Source organism: Carlito syrichta, unplaced genomic scaffold (assembly GCF_000164805.1).
Source record: "Carlito syrichta isolate Samal-C Ts95f unplaced genomic scaffold, Tarsius_syrichta-2.0.1 Scaffold312719, whole genome shotgun sequence".
In the NCBI taxonomy this organism is placed as follows: Eukaryota; Metazoa; Chordata; class Mammalia; order Primates; family Tarsiidae; genus Carlito; species Carlito syrichta.
The window spans coordinates 171,289-196,942 of NW_007256815.1; the positions used below are offsets into that span (position 1 = coordinate 171,289).

General features: G+C 44.6%; 1 protein-coding gene across 3 annotated transcripts in view; it reads left to right on the forward strand.

The window, feature by feature from the left end:
* Positions 1 to 7,019: 7,019 nt before the first annotated feature.
* Positions 7,020 to 25,654, forward strand: part of ARHGAP39 (Rho GTPase activating protein 39) — a 73,534-nt gene continuing 54,899 nt past the window's right edge. For all 3 annotated transcript variants that reach the window (XM_021718560.1, XM_008069966.2, XM_008069967.2), the window contains exons 1-2: positions 7,020 to 7,101; positions 7,710 to 7,876. In XM_021718560.1, the coding sequence (XP_021574235.1) occupies positions 7,797 to 7,876 (80 nt within the window). In that variant the 5' untranslated portion in view covers positions 7,020 to 7,101; positions 7,710 to 7,796. The remainder of the gene's footprint in view (positions 7,102 to 7,709; positions 7,877 to 25,654) is intronic.

Consider the following 25,654-nt stretch of genomic DNA (forward strand, 5'->3'; position numbering starts at 1 on the left):
GCAGAGCCTGGCAAATTCCCTTAGTTCAGGAGATGCAGCTTAGGGTCCAGGATAATCCAGGTGACTAGAATTTGCAAAAAAGAGTACCAGAGAATGAAGGCAGCAAACAGAGATTGCTCAGAGATGTGCAGAGGATTCCTCTTAGTCTTTAGCAGAGTACCCATCAGTGCATGCATATGAGGAAACTACAAGAGACCGGGAAAAAAACACTCAGAAGGATTAGAGGGAACAGTATCCAGAGCTCTAAAACACTGTGAAGAGTGCCTCTTGACATCAGGCTGACTGAAAATCTCATAATTCACAGAGTATGGTGTAGAGTACTCATGCAGAATAATTAGTCCTAGAATAAATGCTGCTCTGCTGCTATGTAACAAATCTTAGAAGCAAGAGCCAAAATTTTCACAGTTTCCAAGTATCTGTATCTCAAATCAAAGCTCGAGAATATTTATAGGAATGTAAAAATATACAGCTTCCTAAGGAGTAAAATTCATAATGTCTGGCATCCAACCAAAAATGATCAGTCATGGAAAGAAATAGGAAGATACAATCCATACTGGAGTAAAGAATCAATCAAAACTGATGCAAAGCTGACATAGATGTTATATTTAGCAGACAGGTTATTAAAGCAGTTATAACTATATTCCATATGCTCAGAGAGCTAAGAGAAAGATTAAACTTTAAGTAGAGGCATTTTAAAAGATCCAAATTAGAATTGAAATGAAAATGTCCAAATGCAAAATACCCTGAAAGAGATTAATGGTAGATTAGACATTGCAGAAGAAAAGATTAGTGAACTTAAAGACAAAGCGGCAGAAACTATTCAAACTAAAACAAGGCAAGGAAAAATACCTTAAAACAGAAACAAAAACAAGTGCATCATTGAGCCATGGGACAACTCTCAGAGCCTAATGATTATGTGATTGAAGTTCCTAAAGGGGAGAGAGGGACAGAATAACTATTTGAAGAAATGATAATTGAAAAGCTTCCCAATTTGATGAAAACTATAAACCTAGATCTGACCATCTTAATGACCCTATGCACAAGAAATATGAAGAAAATTATAAAAGGCACATCATTACAGGTTTCTCAAAACCAGTTGCAAAGAGATAAAAGCATCCAGAAAAAACGACATGTTGTGGACAGGGGAACAAAGACACAGATGACAGTAGATTTCTCTTGAGAAACAATGCAAGTGAGAAGACAGTGGAACAGCATGTCTCAGAAACCTGTCAACCCAGAATTCGATACCTAGTTAAATATCTTTTTAAAATGAAAGTGAAATACAGATGTTTTCAAACATATAACAGCTGAAATAATTCATTGCCAGCAGACCTTCACTGCAAAAAATGTTACAAATCCTTCAGACTGAAGGAAAATGAAACCACATGGAAAGGTAGATCTGCACAAAAGATTGAAGCACTAGAAATGGTAACTACATAGGCAAATATTTGATACCTATTTAATTATCTTTAAAAGATAATTATTTAAGTAAGAGTAATAGTGTAGCAGAGTGAGGAATTTATAAAATATATAGAAATAAAATATTTGACAAAAATAGCACCAAAAGCCAGGAGAGAAGAAATGGTAAACTAGTATGTTTGATGTGGATAATATCACTTAAAGGCAGAGTGTAAGTTAAATGTTTATACTATAAACCCAAAGGCATTGACTAAAATATCAAAACAATGAATCATAGTTGATAAGTCAACAGTGGACATCAAATTGAGCCACATGGAATATTTAATCCAAAAGAAGCTAGAAAAAGTGGAAAGGGGACAAAGAACACATGAGACAAATAGAAAACAGCAAGATATTACATTTAAACATGACCAATCACAAATGTGGATGATTTAAACACTCCAATTAAAAGGCAAAGATTGTGAGATTTTCTTAAAAAATCAATACCCAACGATATGCTGGCTACTTAAAATGTAAAGACATAAATACGTTTAAAGTAAAAGAAAGATAAAAGATATAAGTCTAACATTGATGAAAAGCAAACTGGAGTTGCTATAATATCAAATATACTGATTTCAAAGCAAACTACCAGGATAAAGATATTTCATAATGACAAAGGGATTAATTAATCAAGAAGACACCACAAATTATTGTGCACCTATTAACAGAGCTATGAAATACATGATGCAAAAACTGATAGAAGTGCAAGGAGAAATAGACAAATCCACAATTATAGTTGAGACTTAATACCTGTTTCTCAGCGATTGATAGAGCAAGTAAATAGGAAATTATATCAGCACTGTTAACGTACCTGACTTGATTGAATTTATGAAGCACTCCACACAACAACACATTTTTTTCCCAGTGCATATGGAATATTTACCTGGATTGACCATTTGGAGGACCATAAAAAGTCTTAATAAACTTGAACAAATTCAAATAATGGAAATTAGGTTCTCTAACAAAAATAGAATTAAATTAGAAACCAATAAAAATATCTGGAAAATGACTAGTTATTGCATTACATATTTCTGAGTCAAAGAGAAAACCTAAAGAGAGATTAGAAAGCTTTTGAACTATTCAGTTCAAAAGAACACGCAGCTAATCAAAATTTGTGGGATGTCACAAAAAGCTGTACTCAGAGGGAAATTTTATAACACTAAATATCTAAATTGGGTTTTTCTTGTTTTTGCGTTAGAGTCTCACTCTGTCAGTGGTGCAGTCACAAAGGATGGAGTAAAAATGAATATATATTCTTTTAAGTTTCTGACACTAAATATCTTTTTAAAATGATGTCAACAGATGTTTTCAAACATATAACAGCTGAAATAATTCATTCCCAGCAGACCTTCGCTGCAAGAAATGTTACAAATCCTTCAGACTGAAGGAAAATGAAACTACATAGAAAGGTAGATCTGCACAAAAAAGTTGGGTATCAGGACACTGCCTTCCCAAGAAGGGACCAGCTAGTATCCACAGATGCTAACTGTGCTAATTCAAGCGAAAATAAAAAAAGACTCAAAGCACCAGGAAAGGGTGCAGCCAGCCACAGGGCCCTAGGGGAAGAGACACTGCAGGCCAATCAGAAATTTTCTCTTAAGTCCCAGATAGATTGTGGGACTACTATTCTAACCTAAACCCACTCAGTTCACATAATGGAGAACTCTCTCCCTGGAGAAAATGCTTCAAGTCTTCTCATCTCAACCACTTAAATATCCACACATCTACTTATTTAAATGCTTGGGACCATTGGGAATGCTGTTTTTCAAAGCAAAACTCAAATAATTTTAATTTCTTGTTTGAGAGGAAACTGGTTCTTGTAGGGCTTCAACATTTTTAAAAAGTAAATGCATTAGTAAAATTTTGAAAAACTGAAAAATATCTACCATAGTCTAAACATCAACTCAAACCATTTCCCCTGTGCGTCTCTCAGTTCTCATCCCAACCTTCAAGCCTGATCTAGAACAGAAGACACAGTGGTCAGCAAAGACCACAACCTCCAGTGCATCATTCTCGTGCATCATCTCCTCTAGAAACTTTCTCCGATCTTGGTCACCACGTCTTGGTGATCCCAAGTGCCCTAGGTCTGAAATCTTAGTTCTTAGTTCTCAAAACATTACATTTCATTTTTTAAGATGTTTTAACTATTTTAAGTCTTTGGCATTTCTGTATGAACTTCAGACTCATGTTTTCAATTTCTATAAGATAGCTACTAGGATTTTGATGGCAATTGTACTGAATCTATAGATCTATATAAGAAAAACTAACATCTTAACAATACTGAATATTCTGATTCATAAAAATAATATCCCTCTCCATTTGTTGGGCTTACTTTCCTTCAGAAACATTTTGTACTTTTAATGTACAAGTCTTGCTCATATTTAGTTAAATTTCCTTTTTTTTTTTTGAGTCAGTGTCTCACTCTGTTGCCCAGGCTGGAGTGCAGTGATGTGAATCACGGCTTACTGCTGCCTTAACCTCCTGAGACCAGGTGATCCTTCTGCCTTAGTCTCTCAAGTAGCCGGGACTACAGATGCACACCACCACACCCAGCTAATTGTTTTTATTTTTGCTGAAGACGAGTTCTTGCTGTGTTGCCTAGGTTGGTCTCAAACTCCTGGGCTCAAGCAATCCTCCTGTGTCGGCCTCCCAAAATGTTGGGATTATAGGCATGAGCCATCACACCCAGCCCACAGTATGTTTTCAATTGATATATTATTTCCTTTGCATGAAGCAAAGGAGACAAGTGCCCATCCTTGTTTCTGGTTTTGCAGACTTTATTGAAATATGGAAATGCATGCCAGTGCTGCTGGAAACAGCAACATATAGATAACCCTTTGGGTGCCTTCCCGTCACCACCTGGTCTAAAAGCCATTGATTCTGATTTCCAATAGTAGAGCTGCTTTTGCCTGATTTCGAATGTTAGGAAAGGGAACCATGCTGTATTTGGTTGTGTCTGACTTCTTTCTCTCACCATTATGTTTGGGAAATTTGCCCTGCTGTTGTGGGTGGACTGCTCACTTTCATGCTGTGTAGGTTCTTGCATGCAATCTGAGGGTCCATTCTGTGGATGAGCATTCAGCAGTTTCCAGTTTGGGCTGTTATGAACAGTGCTGCTGGGAACACTGCATATGATCTTGTGAGCGTATATGTGCGTTTCTGCTAGTCTCTATCACTCGAAGTAGAAGCCCTGGATCCTGGCACAGGGTGTGCATTCAGCTGTAGGAGAGATTGCCGAGCCAAGGGCTGGGATGAGTTAACCCATTTAGACACCCCCCCACACTCACATGGTGTGCAAGTGCCTTTTTGCTCCTCATCCTTGCCAGCATGTTATAGTTATTGTTTTCCATTGAAGCCATTTTCTTGGGTGTACTAGTATCACATTATGTTTGTAATTAACATTTCCCTAATAGCATGAAGTTGAGCACATTTCCATGTGTTTATTAGTCATTTGACATATTCTCTTTTGTAAAGTGTGTAAGTCTTTTTTTGTTTGTTTTTTTGAGTTTCACTGTCGCCCAGGCTGGAGTGCAGTGGCGCACACAAACGGCTACTGCAGCCTTGACTTGCTGGGCTCAGGCAATCTTTCTGCCTCTGCCTTCCAAGTAGCTGGAACCACAGGCGTGTACTACCACACCCGCTAATTTTTTGATTTATTGTAGAGACAGATCTCACCAAGTTGCCCAGGCTGGTCTCAAACCCCTGGGCTCAGATAATCCTCTCACCTCTGCCTCCCAAAGTGTTGGGATTATAGGCGTGAACCACCATGCCTGGCTATGTAAGTCTTTCATTCATTTTCTAATAGATTATATGACTTTTTCTTTATTTTTTAAATTTTTTTGAGTCAGGGTTGTCTCTGTGTTGCCTCAGCTGGAGGGCAGTGGCACGATCACTGCAGCCTTGACCTCCTGGGCCCAGGAGATCCCTTCCACCTCAGCCTCCTGAGTAGCTGGGACTGCAGACACACATTGCCACACCAGGCTAATTTTAAAAAATTTTTGTAGACAAAATCCCGCTATGTTGCCTAGGCTGGTCTCAAGCTACTATATTGCCTAGGCTCAAGAGGTCCTTCTTCCTCAGCCTTTCAAAGTGCTGAGATTACAGGTATGGGCCACCATACCTGACTTTTTTACTTTTATTTTTGAAGAGACAGAGTCTACTTCTGTTATCCAGGCTAGATAGAGTGCAGTAGCACAATTATAGCTCACTGCAGCCTCAAACTTCTGGGTTCAAGTGATCCTCCCACCTCAGCCTCCCAAGTAGTTGGGATTACAGGCACATGTCACCATGTTTGGCTATTTTTCTTATTTATTTGCAGAAATTTTTTATATGTTCTAGACATTCTTTGTCAGATTATACACATGCTCACATATATACAATGTATTATGCATATTCTACATAGCATACATTTGACTTTTTTACTGTCAATAATTTCTTGATAAACAGATATTCTTAATTTTATTATAGTCCAATTGGTTAATTTTTCTTTTGTGTACTGGTTTTTATGTTTGATTAAGGTACTCTGTGCCTACTGTAAAGCCTCAAGGATTTTTCTCCTGCATTTTTCAAAAAGCTTTATTGTTTTACTTTTAACATGTAGATCTATAATTTTTTAATGTTTAATTTTTTGAAAAGATGAAGTCTCCCTGTGTTGCCTAGGCTGATCTTGAACTCCTGGACTCAAGCCATCCTCCTGCCTCAGCCTCCAAAAGTGCTGGGACTGAAGGCATGAGCCACCACGTGTAGCAACTTAAAAAAATTTTTTTGTGTGTCTGGGCGTAGTGGCTCAAGCCTGTAATCCTAGCACTCAGAGAGGCCAAGGTGAGAGGATTGCCTGAACCCACAGGTTCAAGACCAGCCTGGGCAACTTGGCGAGACCTCATCTCTACAATAAATCAAAAAATTAAACAGGCATGGTAACATGCACCTGTAGTTCTACCTGCTTGGGGGGCTGAGGCAGAAGGATCACCTGAGCCTAGCAGGTTGACGCTGGGGTGGCCATGAGCGTAACTCTGCACTCCAACCTGGATGATGGAGTAACACTCCAACTAAAAAAAAAAATTTTTTTTTTGTAGAGATGAGGTCTCTCTTTGTTGTCTAAGCTGGTCTCAAGCTCCTGGGCTCAAGCTGTCCTCCTGTCTTGGCCTCCCAAAGTGCTGGGAACACAGGTGTGAGCCACCACTCCTGACTTAAATCTATAATTTATCTAGAATTAAGTTTTGTGTATTAGATGAGGCAGTAGTCAAAGTTTTTGTTTTGTTTTTTCATAAACAGTTGATCCTTGAACAATTGTGAGGTGTTAGAGACATCGACCCTTGTGCAGTCAAAAATCTACATATTACTTTTAACTCCCTAAAAACTTAACTACTGATAGCCTACTGTTTATCAGAGACCTTACCGATGACGTAAAGTTAATATTTATTTTGTATGTTATATATATATATATTCTTACAATAAGGTAAGCTAGAAAATGTTACTAAGAAAATCATAGGAAGAGAAAATATGTTTATTAATCATTAAGTGAATGTGGATCATCATAAAGGTCCATCCTCTTCATCTTCACATTGAGGTTGAGGAAGAGGAGGAAGAAGAGGGGTTGGCCTTGCTGTCTCAGAGGTGGAAGAGGCAGAAGAAAATTCGCATGTAAGTGGACCCATGCAGTTTAAACCTGTCTTGTTCAAGAGTCACCCATATATATAGTCAAACAACACTATTTTTGAAAAGGCTATTTTTATCATCGACCAGGCGATCTGTATGAATGTTGATTGTTCTTGAGCGCCACCTTGTGCAGAGGCTGGGCCTTGTGCTTTTCGCATGTTGTCCCATTTCACTCCTCAGTAACTGCCAGTGAGTGTTGTCTGTGTTGACAGCTGAAGACACCGAGTTTCAGATGTCAGACTGAGGACATGGGTGGAACAGGTCCTCAAGTACTGTGGTCCCTTCAGGCTCAGCTTGTGCCTGTCTTGGCCCCACATGGAGGGGGGTGTCTTGGTCTGGTGTGGAGCTGGATTCTGGCTGATGGGCAGCTGGCAAATAGATGCTCCTTGCTGTGTGGGAGGTCTGACTGAGCTTTGCTGTGATGCAGGGGCTAGGCGTCAGGAGCACTAAGGGATTGACTGCGCTTGGGGAGTTCATGGGTGCTGGGGAGTCCATCCTTATGCTTGCCAGCCACTCAGCGGTGATGGACTTGGCTAGGTTGTTATTGTGGTAAAGGCATTTTCTAGATTAGTAGTATGTCTCCTCTCTCGTAGTGTGGCACCTTCCTATCTAATGCTGGAGGAGCTGTCTCGATGATCTGCTGACATCTGTCCCTCTTGGCTCTGAGGAAACAGACGGAAATGTCCCAGACACAGGATTACGAATGCAGAAGTCATCATGTTGACGTGCCAGAGTCGAGGATTTCAGGATCGAGTACTAGGTAAGGAGCTTTCCATATCTGCTGAGCTGTCCAGATTTCAGGAAGGTAGGATGGAGTGATTGTTCCTTTCAGAGAAAATGGTATGGATGCAAGATTCTTGGTAGAGTCGCCTGTTCACCAAGGCCTGTGTGTGCCAGTGCCCCACCTGTATACAGCACTTCTCAGGGGGCTTCAGCTGGTGATTGCCAAATTTGGAAGTCCTACATTCTCCCTTGGATGCCTAGTCCTCAGTGTGGCCCCTACCTCTGTCTCCTCACCACAGTGGTGCCTGCTTGCTTGCCACTAAGGCTGATGCTTCCCCTCTCAGTAGGACCTTGCTGCCTGTGCTGACACCCTGCCCCTTGGTGGCTCCTCAGGTTCCTCTGGGCATATATAAATATACATATTTATCTGTCTATTTTTTTAGTTTTTTAATTTTATTTATTTATTTATTATTTTAGAGATAGGGTCTCTGTCACCCAGGTTGAAATGCAGTGGTGCAATCACTACAGCTTGGAACTCCTGGACTCAAGTGATCCTGCCTCAGCCTTGAGTAGCTGGAACTACAGGCTTGCGCCACCATGTCTGCTATTTTTAAAAAAAAATTTTTTTGTAAAGACATGGTCTCCCTATGTTTTTCAGGCTGGATTCAAATTCCTGGCCTCAAGTGATCCTCCTACCTTGGCCACTTAAGCTTTGAGGTAACAGGCATGAGTCACTGTACCCAGCCCTAATTTTTCAATTTTAATTTGGAAATAATTTCACACTTCCAGAAAAGTTAGAAGAATAAGAACAGACTGTGCGTACTTGTGTGCCTTGTCAGCAGCATTGCTCATGTTGCTTCTGAATCCTTTTGGGATGGGTTGTAACATTTGAGTGCGTTCTCTCAGGGCAGTTGTCACTTGGCACTCATCCTGAGCAGGAGGCCCTCTCTCTCTTCATCTGTTCATTCATTCATTTGTTCACTCATTCTCTCAGGGAGTTATTGTCCATAACCCCAGGACACCTGTCACCTCGAGTAAATTTGATGTTGGCTTGCAGCGCTGGTCTGCTCTGTAGCCTTGTCCGTGTCCAGTGCAGGATTCCTCTGGGTTGACTTTGTCTGCTGTAACCCTTCAACTTTTTCTAATCTGGAAGATTTCCACAGTCTTTCTCTGACTTTTGTTAGTGATATATATTTTTTTTTTGAGTTGGAGTCTCACTCTGTCGCCCAGACTGGAGTGCAGTGGCCGCTCCCGGCCACCGCAGCCTCGACCTGCTGGGCTCCGGTGATCCTTCCGCCTCAGCCTTCCAAGTAGCTGGAACTACAGGTGCACGCTACCACACCCGGCTAATTTTTTAATTTATTGTAGAGATGAGGTCTCACCAAGTTGCCCAGGTGGGTCTCGAACCCACCGGCTCAGGCAATCCACTTACCTCGGCCTCCCAAAGTGATGGGATTACAGGCTGAGCCACCCAGCGCAGCCTTCGTTAGTGAGAATTTTTAAGGTAATAATCACCCTTTTTAAAACAGGGCGTACCTTAGTTTGAGTTTGTCTGTTTATCAGACATACACCATACAGATGCTGTTGGGTCCTCCTGGGGTCTCATATCTGCAAGACATGTATTGTCCATTTGCCTCTCATCTGGTGGCATTCTTTCTGGTTGCCTGATGGAAGCCTCACCTGCTCTTTCTGTGGTATTTACTAACATCCCTGGCCAACTCTGGATGCTTTGGGGCCTGTGCTTGTTCTATTTTGATGTTTTTGTTGTTTCCTTAGTGATCCAGTTTTTCTGGGATGGCTACAGAACCTGACACTCCAGCTCTAGCACTCCTTCTATACCTATAGTTGGCACTTGGCACTCACCCTGAGCAGGAACCCTTCTCTTTCCTAATCTGTTCATTCATTCATTTGTTCATTCATTCATTAGTATGGACTCATGAGCTTCTTTTTGTTCTGTTTGGTTTGTATCATTCCTGCACTTCATTATTTTGATGCTTATGATGTCCCAGATTGCTCAGTGAGATCCTTCACACTAACTCCTGTGTCCTGACGTCCTCATCGTTTGTTTTTGTTTTGTTTTTTTAATTTTTAATTTTACTCAGAGGAATTTGTGTAGGGATCTATCATTCTTCTGAGTGCTTTCTTTCTGGCATAACTGTCTTACTCAGTCCTGGAATCAGCTGTTTCCCTGAGGAACCCTGCTTCCTTTTTGGGAAGACGGGTCTCAGGGAACAAGGTCTGGGTCCTCAGAGTGCTCATTGCTACTGGGGTATATTTACTTTTTGGCCTTTTAAACATATAGAGCTAGAAAGTTTATGCATGAGTATGCACATGTACACATACGGGTACACAAATGCACATGCATACCTACGCGCACATGCATCTTAGAAATGCTGAATTCTTGCTGATAGCCCTAATGGCAGTTCATTCCCATAGCGAGTTGTTTTGCTGTCTCCCCTTCCATCACATCTCTTCCTTGGTGAGAGCCCTAGCTTCCAAGAACACCAGTGCATTTATTCATTTGCTCTCTGATAATGCATCTAAAATTGTTTCAGAATTGCTTCATCCATTCCACTACAAAAATATACTCAAAAAAAGTCAGGATTTATTTGCATTCCTCTACGCATGTATTTCACCCAGGATTGAGGAACACAGTCTAATCTTGTGTTCATAAATTTCTTGGATTAGTCTTTTTCTGTTTCATTGTAGTTCGGACTTTCATTGAAATACATTTGAGGGCTAGACTCGGTGGCTCAACTTGTAATCCCAGCACTTTGGGAGGCTGAGGTAAAAGGATTGCCTATCCCGCGGATTTGAGACCAGCTCGGACAACTTGGTGAGACCTCGTCTCTACAATAAATAAAAAATTAAGCCGGGCTCGGTGGCTCAGCCTGTAATACCGTGCCTTGGGAGGCCGAGGTGAGTGAATTGCCTAGCCCGCGGGTTCAAGACCTGCCTGGGCAACTTGGTAAGACCTCATCTCTACAACAAATCAAAAAATTAGCCGGGCGTGGTAGCGCGCGCCTGTAGTTACAGCTACTTGGAAGGCTGAGGTGGAAGGATGGCCGGAGACCAGCAGGTCGAAGCTGTGGTGGCCAGGAGCGGCCACTGCATTCTAGTCTGGGTGACAGAGTGAGCCTCCAACTCAAAAAAAAAAAAAATTAGCTGGGTGTGGTAGCACACGCTGTAGTTCCGGCTACTTGGAAGGCTGAAGCGGAAGGATCACTGGAGCCAGCAGGTCGATGCTGGGTGACCACGAGCATGCCACTGCACTCCAGCCTGGGCAACAGAGTGAGACTCCAACTAAAAAAAGAAAAAGAAAAGAAATACAATTGGGATACCAGGCACGGTGGCTCTTGCCTGTAATCCTAGCACTTTGAAAGGCCGGGGCGAGAGGATTACCTGAGCCCAGGAGTTTGAGACCAGCCTGGGCAACTTGGCAAGACCTTGTCTCCACAATAAATTTTTTAAAAATTTTCCAGACATGGTGGTGCATGCCTGTAGTTCCATCTACTTGGAAGACTGAGGTGGAAGAATTGCCTGAGCCCAGTAGGTCGAAACTGCAGTAGCTGTGAGTGTGCCACTGCACTCCAGCCTAGGTGACAGAGTGAGATTCCTACTCAGAAAAAAAAAAAAGAAATATAATTGAGCTGGGCTCGGTGGCTCAGCCTGTAATCCCGTGCCTTTGGGAGGCTGAGGTGAGTGGATTGCCTGAGCCCGCGGGTTCAAGACCCGCCTGGGCAATGAGACCTCATCTCTACAATAAATCAAAAAATCAGCCGGGCGTGGTGGCACATGCCAGTAATTCCAGCTACTCGGAAGCTGAGGCAGAAGGATCGCTGGAGCCCAGCAGGTTGAGGCTGCGATGGCTGGGAGCGTCCAGTGCACTCCAGTCTGGGCAACAGAGTGAGACTCCAACTCAAAAAAAAAAAAAAGAAATATAATTGAGTTCATTAGTATCAGTTAGAGGTTTTTTGTTCTCCCTTCCCATTGTTATTTAATTTTACTTTTTAAACATAAGATCATTCACTTGCTTCCAAAAGCCAAAACATACAAAAGGTATGTTCAATAAGAGCCACTTGGTCCCATGCCCTTTCCCATATTCCCACCTACGTGTTGCAGGTAGGAAAACTACTTGTTTTCTGGTTTATCTCCGGTGTTTTTCTTTATAAGAATAAACAAATGTTGGTGTGTTTTCTTATTTTCCCTTCACTCTTAAAATGTGTCATGGCTTATGTGCCCTTTGTGCAGTTTGCTTTTTCCACTTAACAACATCCCCTGAAAATCACTGCCTCAGATCATTGAGGTTGTCTTCCTCCTTTTTTGAAACTCCTGGGCCTCTGTTATGTGTATACCACAGTCCTGTGTTGAATATATAGATAATTTCTTTCTTTTTTATTTATTTATTAATTTTTTGAGTTGAAGTCTCACTCTGTCGCCCAGACTGGAGTGCAATGGCCGCTCCCGGCCACCGCAACCTCGACCTGCTGGGCTCCGGCGATCCTTCCCCCTCAGCCTTCCAAGTAGCTGGAACTACAGGCGCGCGCTACCATGCCCGGCTAGTTTTTGATTTATAATGGAGATGAGGTCTCACCAAGTTGCCCAGACGGGTCTCGAACCCGCGGGCTCAGGCAATCCACTCACCTCAGCCTCCCAAAGTGCTGGGATTACAGGCTGAGCCACCGAGCCCGGCCTGTAGATCATTTCTAATATTCTGCAGTTACAAGTAAGGCTGCAATGTGCTTGGGTAATTTTGTGGCTTTGGAGGTATATCTTCAGGTAAATTCTGGACAAGTGATTGCTGGGTCAAAGTGCAACTGCTCAGTACTGTTACTACATGCCCTCTATAGGAATCCTGCATGCTGTGCCCACCTCACACTGATAGCCCATTTTGCCTTCCACTGGAGAATGCTGGGTGTGTGTACCATGAGAAGTCTCAGAGCACTTGTACTTTGGGTCTCTGGTGATGGGTGGAGTGGGTATCTTCCATGTGTCACTGTTCACTTGGTGAACTGCCTGTTCTTATCTTTTGCCTGTTTTTCTATAATATTTTTTGTCTTTTATGTTTTTTTTTAAATTTGCTTTTGGAGTCAGGGTCTTACTTAGTGGCCCAGTCTGGAGTGCAGTGACATGATCACAACTTGCCATAGCCTTGACTTCCTGAGCTCAGGCAATCTTCCTGCCTCAGTCTCCCAAGTAGCTGGGACTACAGATGCATACCACCACACGCAGCTTTTTTTTTTTTTTTAGAGACAAGGTCTTGCTATGTTGCCCAGGCTTGTCTGGAATTCCTGGGCTCAAGCAATTCTCCTGCCTTTTGTGTATTTTTTCATGGTGCTAGCATAGTTTTGTTTTTGCCTTTTGATCTCAGGTCTACTTGGAGTATATTCTTGTGTGTGGTATGAGGTACGGATCTGACTTGCTTGTTTCCCAAGGACCCTCTGGTTGTTCAACTATCATTTATTAAAGACTGGTATCTATAAGGAACTAGATCTACTTCTGCCCCACCATTCAGTCCTGTTGATCTCCTACTATGTGCTCAACCCCACTTTCCCTTATCAAGGCTTTATTCTGCTCTCTTCCAGCCTTCCCCAGCTTTCTCCCATGGTCTGTGCTTTATCATGTGCCACAGTGCACAGCAGAGAGTTCCATCTAATTCCCAACAATGCCCACGATTGGGTTCCAAGTTGCCCTCTTATACATGATGCAGGGGAGGTCCCCATAGGTAGATGGGCTGTGAGGAGGACCCCACAGGTATCCAGCCATTGAGGCCATGCCAGATGTCCTTTGGAGTGGCCCAGCCTGTTCCTTCCCACCAGTGTCACTGCTCTGGCTAGAGTTTCCATCTCAGACGTTGGATTGGTCTCTGTGATTTTAACATCTGTCTTCTTCACACCTGGTGGGATTGAACATCTCCGTATTTTTTTAGCCTTAGGTTTCCTTCTCTGGGAATTACCTTTGGTCCTTTTTTTGTGTGTTGTTGAATTGTTTATCTGAAGCTTTCTGGTTTGTAGACTCTCCTGTTTATTCTGGGTAGTAGTCATTTGTCGGTTACATACATGGAATATTGATCTTAGTCTGTGCTCACGTCTTCATTTGGTTTTGGTGGTTATTGATGAGCAGATGTGTTAAGCTCCGGTGTAGTCAGTCTCACCTACCGTTTTATTTTTTTTTTGAGTTGGAGTTTCACTCTGTTGCCCAGACTGGAGTGCAGTGGCCACTTGCGGCCACCGCAGCCTCAACCTGCTGGGCTCTGGCGATCCTTCCGCCTCAGCCTTCCGAGTAGCCGGAATTACAGGCGCGCGCTACCACGCCCAGCTAATTTTTTGATTTATTGTAGAGATGAGGTCTCGTCTGCCCAGGCGGGTCTCGAACCCACAGGCTCAGGCAATCCACTCACCTCAGCCTCCCAAAGGCACGAGATTACAGGCTGAGCCACCGAGCCCAGCTTCACCTACCTTTTCTCCATGGTTTTGTGTCCTAATCAGGAAGCCTTTTCCTAACTGAGGTCATGAAGCTCTTCATGTAGTTTCTCCTAAAAGTGTTAAGGTTTGGCCCTTCTCATTTAGTTAGCCTGTTTTCCATATGGACAGTCAGCAATCCTGGCCTCATTAGTTGGATTCTTGCCTCACTAATTTTGCAATGTTCCCTGTACCCTCAATGGTACACATCTGTGAGGAGCAGCAAGAGGCTCTCTGTCCACTCATTTGTGTGCTGGGATCCCAGCCTGGACACATGACCTCCTCGGCTTCCTGGCAGGTCTTGTCATCTGTTTCCCTAGTCCTCTTCCGCTGAGTCCTTCTTTTCTAAAATGTCTTGGCCTCTCCTCTATTTGCTCTTCTACATAATGATAGAATTAGTCTGTCTCTACCCAGAAAAGATATCCTTGGGAGTTGAACTGGAGGCATATTGACATATGACTGATTTGAGGAGATGTACTATGATGAAGTAAGTTCTCTGTACCTGCTAAAGGTGTCCCTGACTTTCAGGTCCTTTTGATTGTGTGTCTTCTGCTGGATGTGTTCTAGGGTACTTTGTCCTCGCTGTTGTGTGCTCTTGTTACATTTGTCTCTCTACATTCCCTTTTCCTAAGGCCTTTAATATTTCTGTCGCACTTCCCTTGATCTCTGCACACACTCAGGACATTGACACCTTCTCTGTCTTCTTGGGGCATGGATGAATCAGTGATGGTGAGGCCCAGAGGCAATTTCTGTGGCTCTGACCATGTCCAAGTGTGAGAGGCCACAGCCTCCACTCTCAAGACCACACATCTCATGGCATCAGGTGCACCTTACCCCACTTCCTGGTAGCCTCAGGGAAGCATGATGTATAGGCTGCTAGGACACACGTTCTAGGGTTTAGTGGGATCCCTTGGGCCAGGGCCTGGAGTGAGAGAAGAGAGTCAGGAGTGTGGGGTTGGCTAGCAGAGCCTGCATGCTTGCTGTACTTTCAGGATGCAGGTGGGCATGCAGATGGGTCTGGCTCTGCAGGTCCAGAAGTATGGTTAGATGTGGTAGTTGGTCCAGCAGCATCTGGCAGAGACCCGCTGCAGTGCTAGTTGTTCCTGTTTGTGCTTCATTTCCTATCTTTAGTGACAGGCTGGTTTTCAGTAGGTATGCGCTTCGCGCTTCCCATGTTCTTTTTTTTTTTTTCTGGAGTTGGAGTCTCACTCCGTTGCCCAGGCTAGGGTGCAGTGGCACATTCGTGGCCACCTCAGCGTCAATCTGCTGGGCTCCGGCGATCCTTCCGCCTCAGCCTTCCAAATCGCTGGAACTACAGGCGCACGCTACCACGCCTGGCTTATTTTTTTGAATTATTGTAGAGATGAGGTCTCGCCAAGGCTGGTCTTGAACCTTGGGCTCAGGCAATCCACTTTCCTCAGAACCTGGCCCCCATGTTCTAAAGTATCAGGATGTCTGCTGTGTGCAGAGCAGCACCTCACTGGATGGGCAGGGAGGCCCCGAGCTGCTGTCACCTCCCCAGGTGGTGCTCAGTGCTCCAGAGGGCCCCACACAGCCCTTGTGGCCAATCTGGATTGTTTTTCTATTTTTTAAATTCACTCATTCACTTATCCCATTAGTGAATATGTTTTGAGTGCCCCTTTGGTGCCAGGCTCTCATTTAGGAGATGAGCACAATGCCCCCCAAATGAGAGGGAAGTAAAGGAGTTTAACCTTTTAAGTGGGGTTGTCAGGAACAAAAACAGTGTCCAGGTATCAAGGGATGACACCTTCCTTGGGGATCAGTAAAGAAGACAGTGTGGCCAGCTGGAGCCTGTAGGAAGGAGCTGAAGAGCTGTGAACAGCACCTGGGCTGTGAGGTCTCAGCTACCTTCCTCTCTGCCAGGACCTTTTGTGTTCTGGTCACATGCATTTGCTCCTAGGCTGCTGTCTCATTTATGTATTCTGTGCAGTTGTGAGCAGCCTGTTCCATACGGTGTGGGTTTGAGGTCTGCTACTCCATCTGAGTGTTCTCTATGGGGTGTCCATGGCGGTCAGTTTGGGGCTGGGAGCTACTTAGGCATACCTGCTGCCTTCATGGAGTGATTAAGGACAGAAAAAGTAGTAGCCTCATGAAGACGCCAACACTGATATTAGCAATGGAGGAGGAGTACCTGCAACACACATCCAGCAGAGGCTGCATGGCCAGGAGCTGTCTGGGGCCTGCATACCCCTGGGAGGGGGAGCCCCACTGGGCCCAGAGAGAGACTCAGCACTTGCCTTTGCCGTAGAGTCTGCCCCAGCCAGAGCAGACCTTGGGTGGTGCTGTCTCTAGCAGTCCCACCTTCCTCCCTTTACATATTCCAGGACACTCTACCTGCCTTTTGGGATGTCTTAGCTAAAGGCAGTAGCCTGGCAGTGTTCACCTGCTCCCAAGACTCCTTGCTGGTTTCCCTGGTGAGAGCCCTTCCCAGCTGCCCCTTACCTGCTAGGCTCTCCTTTAATGGCTGTCTTTTATTTTTAAAATATAATTAACATATCATAAAACTTGCCCCTTAGTATGACCACACCCTTTAAAGTACAAACCACAGTTTACTAGTTTTTAGTAAATTTAGAGTTGTGTAGCCCTTGCCACTGTCTCCCACAGAGAAGCCCCACTCACATCAGCAGCTCCTCTTCAGCCCCTGGGACCACTTACATATTTTCTGTCTCCATGACTTTGTTCACTCTGGACAATTTAAATAAATGGAGTCATACAAGTTGTCTTCCACTCACCGTAATGTCCTCCATATTGATCCATGTTGTAGCATGTGTCAGTGCTTCATTCCTTTTATTGCTGAATGAGATTCCCTTGTTGCATAGACTACGTTGTGCTTCATCATTCATCAGTTGAAGGGCATTTGGTTTGTTGCTACTTTTTGGCTATTATGAGTAATGCTGCTATGGACATTCATATACAGATTTCTTGGTGAACATGTTTTCATTTCTTGGGTCTGTACCTAGTTTTGGAATTGCTGGGTCATGTAGTAACTCTGTTTAGTTTTTTGACAATCTACTAAACACTCTTCCATAGTGGCTGTATCATTTGACATTCGTACCAGCAATGTATAAAGGTTCTAGTTTCTCGGCATTATTGTGGTTTTTTATAGTTATTATTATAGCCATTCAAGTGGGTTTGAGATGGTATCTCATTGTGGTTTTGGTTTGCGTTTTCTTAATGGCTAATGGTGTTGAGCATCTTTTTATTTATATTGACTATTTGTGTATATTCTTTGGAGAAGTATCTATTCGGGTCTTTTGTCCATTTTTAAGTTGAATCATTTGTCATTTTATTGTTGAATTATAAGAGTTATTTGTATATTCTGGATTTAAGTCCCTTATCAGATAGATGATTTGCAAAGTTTTTCTCCCATTTGTATTGTTTCTCTTGTTTGTGCCTTTGGTGTCATTATCTAAGAATCCACTGGCAAATCCAAGGACACACCTCTATTTATTCAAGAGCTTTATAGTTTTAGCTCTTACATTTATCTAATTTGAATTAATTTTTGTGTATGAAATCAGATAGTGGTCAACTTCATTCTTTTGCAAGTGAATGTCCAGTTGTCCTAGCATCATTAGTTGAAGAGACTGTCCTTTCCCCATGGAATGACCTTGACACCCTCATTGTAAAAATCTGCAGGGCAGTGAATGTGTTTGTTCACACTTGTGTCCCTTGCACCTGGTAAATTGCCTGGCATGCACTTGGTACTCATTATGTTCATTTGGGAAGTACTTATGTAAACAGATCATTATCTTCAAAGAAACACCAGCAGGCCAGGCTCGATGGCTCAAGCCTGTAATCCTAGCATTTTGGGAGGCCCAGGTGAGAGGATTGCCTAAACTAGTTTAAAATCTCATCTCAACAATAAATCAAAAAATTAGCCAGGCGTAGTAGTGCACGCCTGTAGTTCTGGCTATTTGAAAGGGTGAGGCAGAAGGATTGCTTGAGCCCAGCAGGTCGATGCAGGGGTGGCTGTGGCGGCTGTGGCGTGTCACTGTTCTCCAGTCTGGGTGATGGAGTGAAACTCCAACTCAAAAAAAAAAAAAAAAAAAAGAAATGAGCCATAGCAAAGCATAGTGGCATGTGCCTATATGGTCCTAGTGATTTGGGAGGCTCACTTGAGCCTAGGAGTTTGAGGCTGTAGTGGGCCATGATTGTGCCACTGCACTCCAGCCTGTGTGACACAGAAAGACCCTGTCTTTAAAAATAAAAAATAAATAAAGGAACCACAGGAAGTTTACTTCTACCTATGTTGATGACAGCACTTGGAACTGCTGAGAAGATAGTTTCCCAACACCCTCGCCCCACCTGGGGATCGCGGACATCTTTCATCCTTCCATTATTGTCACCAAATGGCTTATTTTTCCCTTTCCAATTCATTTTAAATACCATTGCCAATAAATCTTCCTCACATCCAGCTTCAATTGTGTCAGCAGGAGGCTGCTAAACCTTAGTAACTTACTGTTGCCTACAGGATCAAATCCCAACTCCTGCCATCAAAGCCCCCCGTGAGCAGGTCCCAAACTGCCAGCCTTTCCACACCAACCAAGTTCAGCACAGTTGTCTGTCACATGCATGGTGACTAAGCATTTACACCCTGTGCCAGCCTCTAGCCTGGGGACCCACGGCCCCTACTGACCAGATGCTCAGTGGAACCAGCCCTGGTGGACAAGATGCGAGTTCCCCAACCCATACAGTCTTGGCCCAATAAGAAGCTGTGGTGATGCCACTTGCACACAGCTAGTTATGTGCCCCTCTTTTTTCTTGAGGTCCAGCCCTGGCAGAGTCCATGGGATCCTTCCCAGACTGGGCTGCCTTTGTGTTCTGAAGTCCCTTGCTGTAGACATCTGCTGAATCCTGTCCACACCTTGCTCTGGGCTGTGGTCCCCCAAGGTCTAGCATCCTTTGTGCCATTGTCTGCCCTCTGGTTTCCTGAGGGTCTTGGTTCAATGCTGTCTCCCAGGAGGTGCCAAGAATGTTCTTAAGAGGCTGATGTCTGCCCACGCACATACAGAAGTGCACTAAAAATGGAACAAAACACCATTCTTAGTTGAGAATCATCCCATTACATTCATTTGAAAGTGCATTTAAACAAAAATAACAATTGGTATTGCTTCTTTTAGGGCATAAAATGTTCAATTCTGTGCTTTCTAAGCTTCTCTGTGCTCAGAAAAATTATTTTGGGAGTATCTTAAATTTGTTCTGGTAAAATCTAATATAAACTAGGAGAGAACACGAGAGCAGCGGAGCTCCTGCGAGGAGTGAGGTGACCCTACCATCATGGGGAAGTCACCGGCCTGCACTGGTGTGCCAGGGTCTGTTCATCCTGGAACATGGGAAGGCTATACCAGTGTCGAGACATCTTGCTCCAAACAGTGTTTGCCCTCTATCCATGAGCCCTGATTGTTGGTGTGCACCCTGAGTTCTGACCCGACCCTACCTGGTCCCTCCCCTCAAGTCTTGCCCCACATGGTCATCTCCTGTTCTGCTCTCACCTCTGTCAGCTTCTCTTCTGGAGTATGCCCCGTCCACTAGCACCATGGCCTTCCAGAAGCCTTCATCCTACTCCCTGCTAACTATCCAGGAGGGTCCATTCACCTGAGTGAGATCAAGTCAGACCCACCCTGAGGCCCTTTGTGTGGTCCTGCTGCCCCAGGTCCTCCCAGACCCTGACTCGAGCTTCCTTCAGGTCTCTGCTTGTAGGTGCTGCCTTAGGTTCTCCTGCGGTAGCCCTCTGAAGCCCCTCTGAGTCTCTGTCTTTTTCATCATCATTCTGTTGGCTCATTGATCTTCTTCAAAACTGCAGCAGAGCCCTCTCATGTTCATTAACCAGAACTGTGACTGCCCTGCCACTGTCCATGCTGACAGAAGCATAGGGTGGTTGTTCATTGGGGTCCAATCTCTGGTGGGAAAGAGATATCTGTGCAGGAATGGCATCTGGTGGGAGGCTTGCACCTCAGGCTACCATCAGGCTCTTTGGGAGGTCGAGGAAGCAAATGTGACACAGCCCGGTTCCATTAAGGAGAGAAGAATGCAGGAGGTGTGAACTTTGCCAGGAGTTTGCTCCGCTCTAGGATCAGTGCAAGCTGTGGAGGGTGTTATAAGGTAAAATGATCAGGTCCCAGTTTTAGGAGTTTCCTTCATCTTCAGCATGGATAGCTACCTGGATGGGACAAAACAGCCACCTGAGGACAGTGCAGGGGTGAGGAGCTGAGGGGTCAGGGCAACCACTCTAGCCAGGGCCCAGGGAATGTCAGTGTACCTCACAGCTAGGAAGAGTGAAGGAGACTTGAGTCTTGGCTTTGGCTGGGGTCTTGGTATTGGTTTGGTTCCTAGGCAGGACTGGGACAGCAGGTTGGATCATGGTGGTGGGGAGGATGCAGAGCTGAACAAGGACCCCCTTGGCTTACACTGAAACTTCGTGTGATAACTGCTGCTGCCCCAGCCTTCTGTAGAAACTGGCCTTGTGGTCACTAGTGGTCAGAAAATGAGTGACCTATAAAGGCCACTAAATGAAGTCACTCACTGGAGATGGTTATGCCTCAGCACTGTTGAAAGCATCTTCTGTCAGGCTCTATCCTTGCAGTAATGGTAAGCCCTCTCCCCTTTGTGTCATCTGGTGTCCCTGGATACCCGACCACCTCTGCTCAGTGTTTTGTGGGATGATGGACAAGAAAGCCCCTCCTCAGTGGCCTCATGTCACAGTTGGAAGCACTGAGGGGGTAGCAGTCGGCACCAAGGTCAGGGCATTGTGGACAGTGACCATGCTGGGTGGCCACAGAGTGAATACAGTCAGCAGAGAGGAAGAGAGGCAGCTGGTGGTCATTGTCAGGGGCCTGGCACTGAGGCAGGAGTGATGTGTCATTCCCTGTCATACATGGGGCTATTGCATATATGGCCTCTGTGGGTTCATCATGTACCTCTGTTAGCAACCCTTATCCCTCCCACTGTCCTGAGCTTCTGGAGGAGCTAGCCTTGACTGAGTGACCACCTCTTGGCACCTGGCCGCACATGGAGCTGCCGATTTGTGCCAAGAGAGTCAACAGAGGTGGACATAGCTTAAGGCCTGTGGGTTGGATGGCTGTGTGCAGGCATGCGTGTGGGATTCCAGCCCCTCCCAGGACTTAGTCACTCCTGTATATGGGGTCGCAGGAGTCAGAGGACCTTGTTGGAGAGCTGGTGAGCTCTTCTGTATCCTGGTAAACTTGCCTTGTGGCTGCCAAGTCAATGGCTAGGAGGAGAGATGTGGTGCTTTGAAGGTGCTCCTACCTTGTTAGTATTGGAGTTTTCACTCCCAGGAGGGGCTTCCTGCTGCCTTGCTCTGGGCCTGCTCTAGGCTCTGCCATCTCTTAAAGCCCACTGGAAGAACCAGCTTGTCATGACTCCCTGCCCTAGAAGAGGCCCTGCTGGGACAAGCCTGTGTTGAAGAGCAGCTGCTGGTTGTGAAACAAGGCAGATTGTCTTTATTATATAATTTATAGAATATAAAATTAACATTTTAAAATATGGAGACTGCTTACTTTTTAAAATAAACTTTTTATTTTAGAACAGTTTTAGATTTACATGGAAATTGCAAAGACGGCACAGAGTTTCTTCATCACCTGCACCCATTTCCCCGTTAACATCTTCATTAGTGTGGTACCTTTTACAGTTAATGAACCAGTATTGGTACATTATTATTAACTGAAGTTCACACTTTATTCACATTTTCTTGTTTTTTACCTTATGTCCTTTCTTTGTCCCTGGATCCCACATAACATTTGCTCATCTTGTCTCCTTGGGCTCCTCTGGGCTGTGACAGTTTCTCGGACTCTCCTAGTTTTTAATAACCTGGATGGTTTTGAGGAGGACTGGTCAGGCATTTTGTAGATGTCTCTCAATTTGGATTTTTTTTGGTGTTTTTCTGATGATTACTTGGGAGCAAGACCACAGAGGTAAAGTACTATTCTCATCCCATCATATTGAATATCTGCTGTGAGTGCAGCCTGCACTGCTGGCGTTGACTGTGATGCCTGGTTGAGGTGGCAAAGTCTCTACTTCATCCCTCTGGTGCCTCTTTCTGTGGGTCCCTCTTGCTAGGTTGTGTCCCCTGGAGGACGAAGACAGGCTGTGGGCGTCGAACAGCTAGCCCAGGTGCTGGCCCTGCTGGGTCCTATATGACCCAGGATAGGGTTTCTCTTGATGGGCTCAGCAAGAACTCCTCCTCACTCCCTCTTCCCCACACTAGGCAGGCCACTGCACAAGGTCCTCATGGCTCTTACCATCTCTGCTCCACGTGGCTGCTTCTCTTGGCTGATAAGGGAGGCTCAGGGCCGCCCTCCCCCTGTGGGTGATACCCATTTCTCTACACATGTGTTAGTTGACACACTTGTGGGCAGAGAAATGTTCGAGAAAGTGTGAGCTTGTGACGTGACCCTCATATAAGGCAAGCCCACAGCATGCACTCTTTCCTGTGCAGTTTCTCTTGTGGAGCAACATTGCTTGCTGCCAGGTATGGCTCCCCATTCCGCTGGTATGTACTGGGTGGCCTTCACTTTGTCCGTGGGTCTGCACATGTTCTCATTTTTGCCATATCTTCAGCTTCAGGTTTAGGGCAATGGGTTCCCACCATGCTAGCCATACCAGTTGACACCCCTGGCAACACTTGGGCCAGCCGGCTTGTCCTTGCTAACATGCGGCATCATCAGCTCTTTTTTATTTTAGCTGGTCTTGTGGTGTTTGAACCATCCTTTTCTGGTTTTAATTTGCATTTTCCAGAGCTTTGTCTTTCCCTGATGTTGATGAACACCTTTCACCTCGAAAGACTGAAGCACTGATCTGTCCTGCTTGCAGCTTATGGTACTCCTAGAACCTTCTGGGAAGCTCTCAGCCACTATTTTTTAAAATATTAACTCTGCCCACTTCCTCCTCTGCCCACTCACTCTCTTCTGCATCCATCAGGCTTTTCACTACTCATCTCTGTACCTGTCCCTGTCTTTCTGGGGCTTTGTGTCCTCTGACCATGCTGTACTGACTCAGTCCTTTCTTCTGTGTTAGTTTCTCTTAAATCCATATAACATGTTAATTTCAGTGATTAATGTTTAAGGTTTTTATTTTCCACTTAATTCTTTATTTTTTATTTTTATTTTATTTTTATTTTTGAGTTGGAGTCTCACTCTGTTGCCCAGACTGGAGTGCAGTGGTGCTCCCAGCCACCACAGCCTCCACCTGCTGGGGCTCTGGCGATCCTTCCGCCTCAGCCTTCCAAGTAGCTGGAACTACAGGCGCACGCTACCACACCCGGCTAATTTTTTAAAAAATTTATTGTAGAGATGAGGTCTCACCAAGTTGCCCAGGAGGGTCTCCAAACCCACGGGCTCAGGCAATCCACTCACCTCAGCCTCCCAAGGCGCGGGATTACAGGCTGAGCCACTGAGCCCGGCTCCACTTAATTCTTTTTATGTTTTTCCTTCTCTGTAGAAATGCATCTTGCCATGTAATTTCTTAAACATTAATCACAGTTTAAAATTTGTGTGTGCTGACTCCTAAATCTAGATCACCACAGGCTCACATGTGGTTCTGTTTCTATAATTCCTTTTCCTTCCTCTTGGTTTATGGTCATTTCTTACCTTTTGCATGTCTGGCTATTGTTTTTTATTTGTTGTCCATCATTGTATATAAAATGGACATGGAAGCTGGGCACAGTAACCGACTCCTGTAATCCCAGTACTTTGACAGGCAGAGAGGTGAGAGGATTGCCTGAGTCCAGGAATTCAAGACCAGCCTGGGCAACTTGATGAGACTTCATCTCTACAATAAATAAAAAAATTAGCTGGGTGTGGTGATGCACATCTGTGATTTCAGCTACTTGGAAGGTTGAGGCAGAAGGATCACCTGAGCCCAGCAGGTCGAGACTGCAGTGGCCATGTACATGCCACTGCACTCTAATCTGGGTAACAGAGTGAAACTCTGACTCAAAAAAAAAAAAAAAAGCTTAGGTGTGGTAGCATGCGCCTGTGGTTCCAGTGACTCTGGAAGGCTGAGGTGGGAGGATCGCCAGAAAGAGCCAAGCAGGTCGACACTGGGGTGGCCATGAGTGTACCACTGCACTCCAGCCTGGATGACAGAGTGGAACTCTGACTCAAAAAAAAAAAAAAAAAAAAAAAGAAATGCTTGTGAACAGAAGCAGCACAACCAGAGATATCATCAGGAGACCTGGGCTGCAACACAGCACAACTGGGTGTAAAGTCTTGGCCTTGACACACCTTGGTTCCTCTTTCCTTGGAATGCTGAGTTGTGGAGGGGCAAAAAGAGTGAGGTGTTGGTATCCCTATGCTTCTAATAATGAGAGCGCTCACATTTTGTATTGTGGGCTGCGGTCAGGGGTCTCCAGGAGAGTTGTTTTGGAGGTAACAGGCACAGAGGCAGCCAGCACAGAGCCCAGACCCAGATCAGTGTGACTGTTACAAGTCTACAGAAAGCAGGCTCATCAGTGAATGATGCTGGGTACCTCTTTTGTGCCAGGTTCCAGGGTACCATCCTCAGTGCTGGGATTCAGGGAAACAAACAAATGAGCAGTGACTCCCTAAAAGAGGAAGTGGAGGGGCCCTGGCATCTACCAAGTCTCTCAAGGGCCTACAACTTTCCTTTAATTGGAAAGTGGCAAAGGGTGAGAGAGCTTATGGAGTGGAGTTGGGCTGAGTGTTCACACACCAAGTGCTCAAAGCTCACAAGGAGAAGCTAGTGTTGAAGGAACCCGTGACTGACACCCTTCAGGTGCTTCATGAAGTGGTTAATTAGAATGCTCATGGAGAGAAGGAAGTGAGACAGATGTGAAGCTTGGAAAAACGGTGACAGTTTCATATTACTTTTGGAGAGTAGATCCTGCAGAGGTGCCTGGGTGGTACCAGTCCTCCCTGCAATAAGGTTTCTCCCAAAAGTACTTTGTAGTCCTGTAGGAGCAGAGAGGGATGTGAGGCTAATCCAGGGCTAGAGGAAACATATAAAGATGCCAGTATTGGGATTGTCAGACACAGAATAGCTGTGGTTAAAGAAATACAGGAATTGTAACATAATTAATGTGATTAGAGGACCAGGGTACCTTAAAGAATGAAAGAACCAGCAGACTGATCACAGCCAAGAAGAGACTCACAGGAAGCATGAAGGCATCCAAATGGTGATACTATGACTCAGGGTGGAGACCAAAGTACCACAGAGATGTCTTCATTCTCTTTGAATCAATCGACAGGCTCAGTACAGATCCAACAAAGATGCTAACAAGGCTGTTAATGGAAGTTGACCAGCTGATTCTAAATTTCTTTTTTCTTTTTTTTTTTTTGAGTTGGAGTCTCACTCTG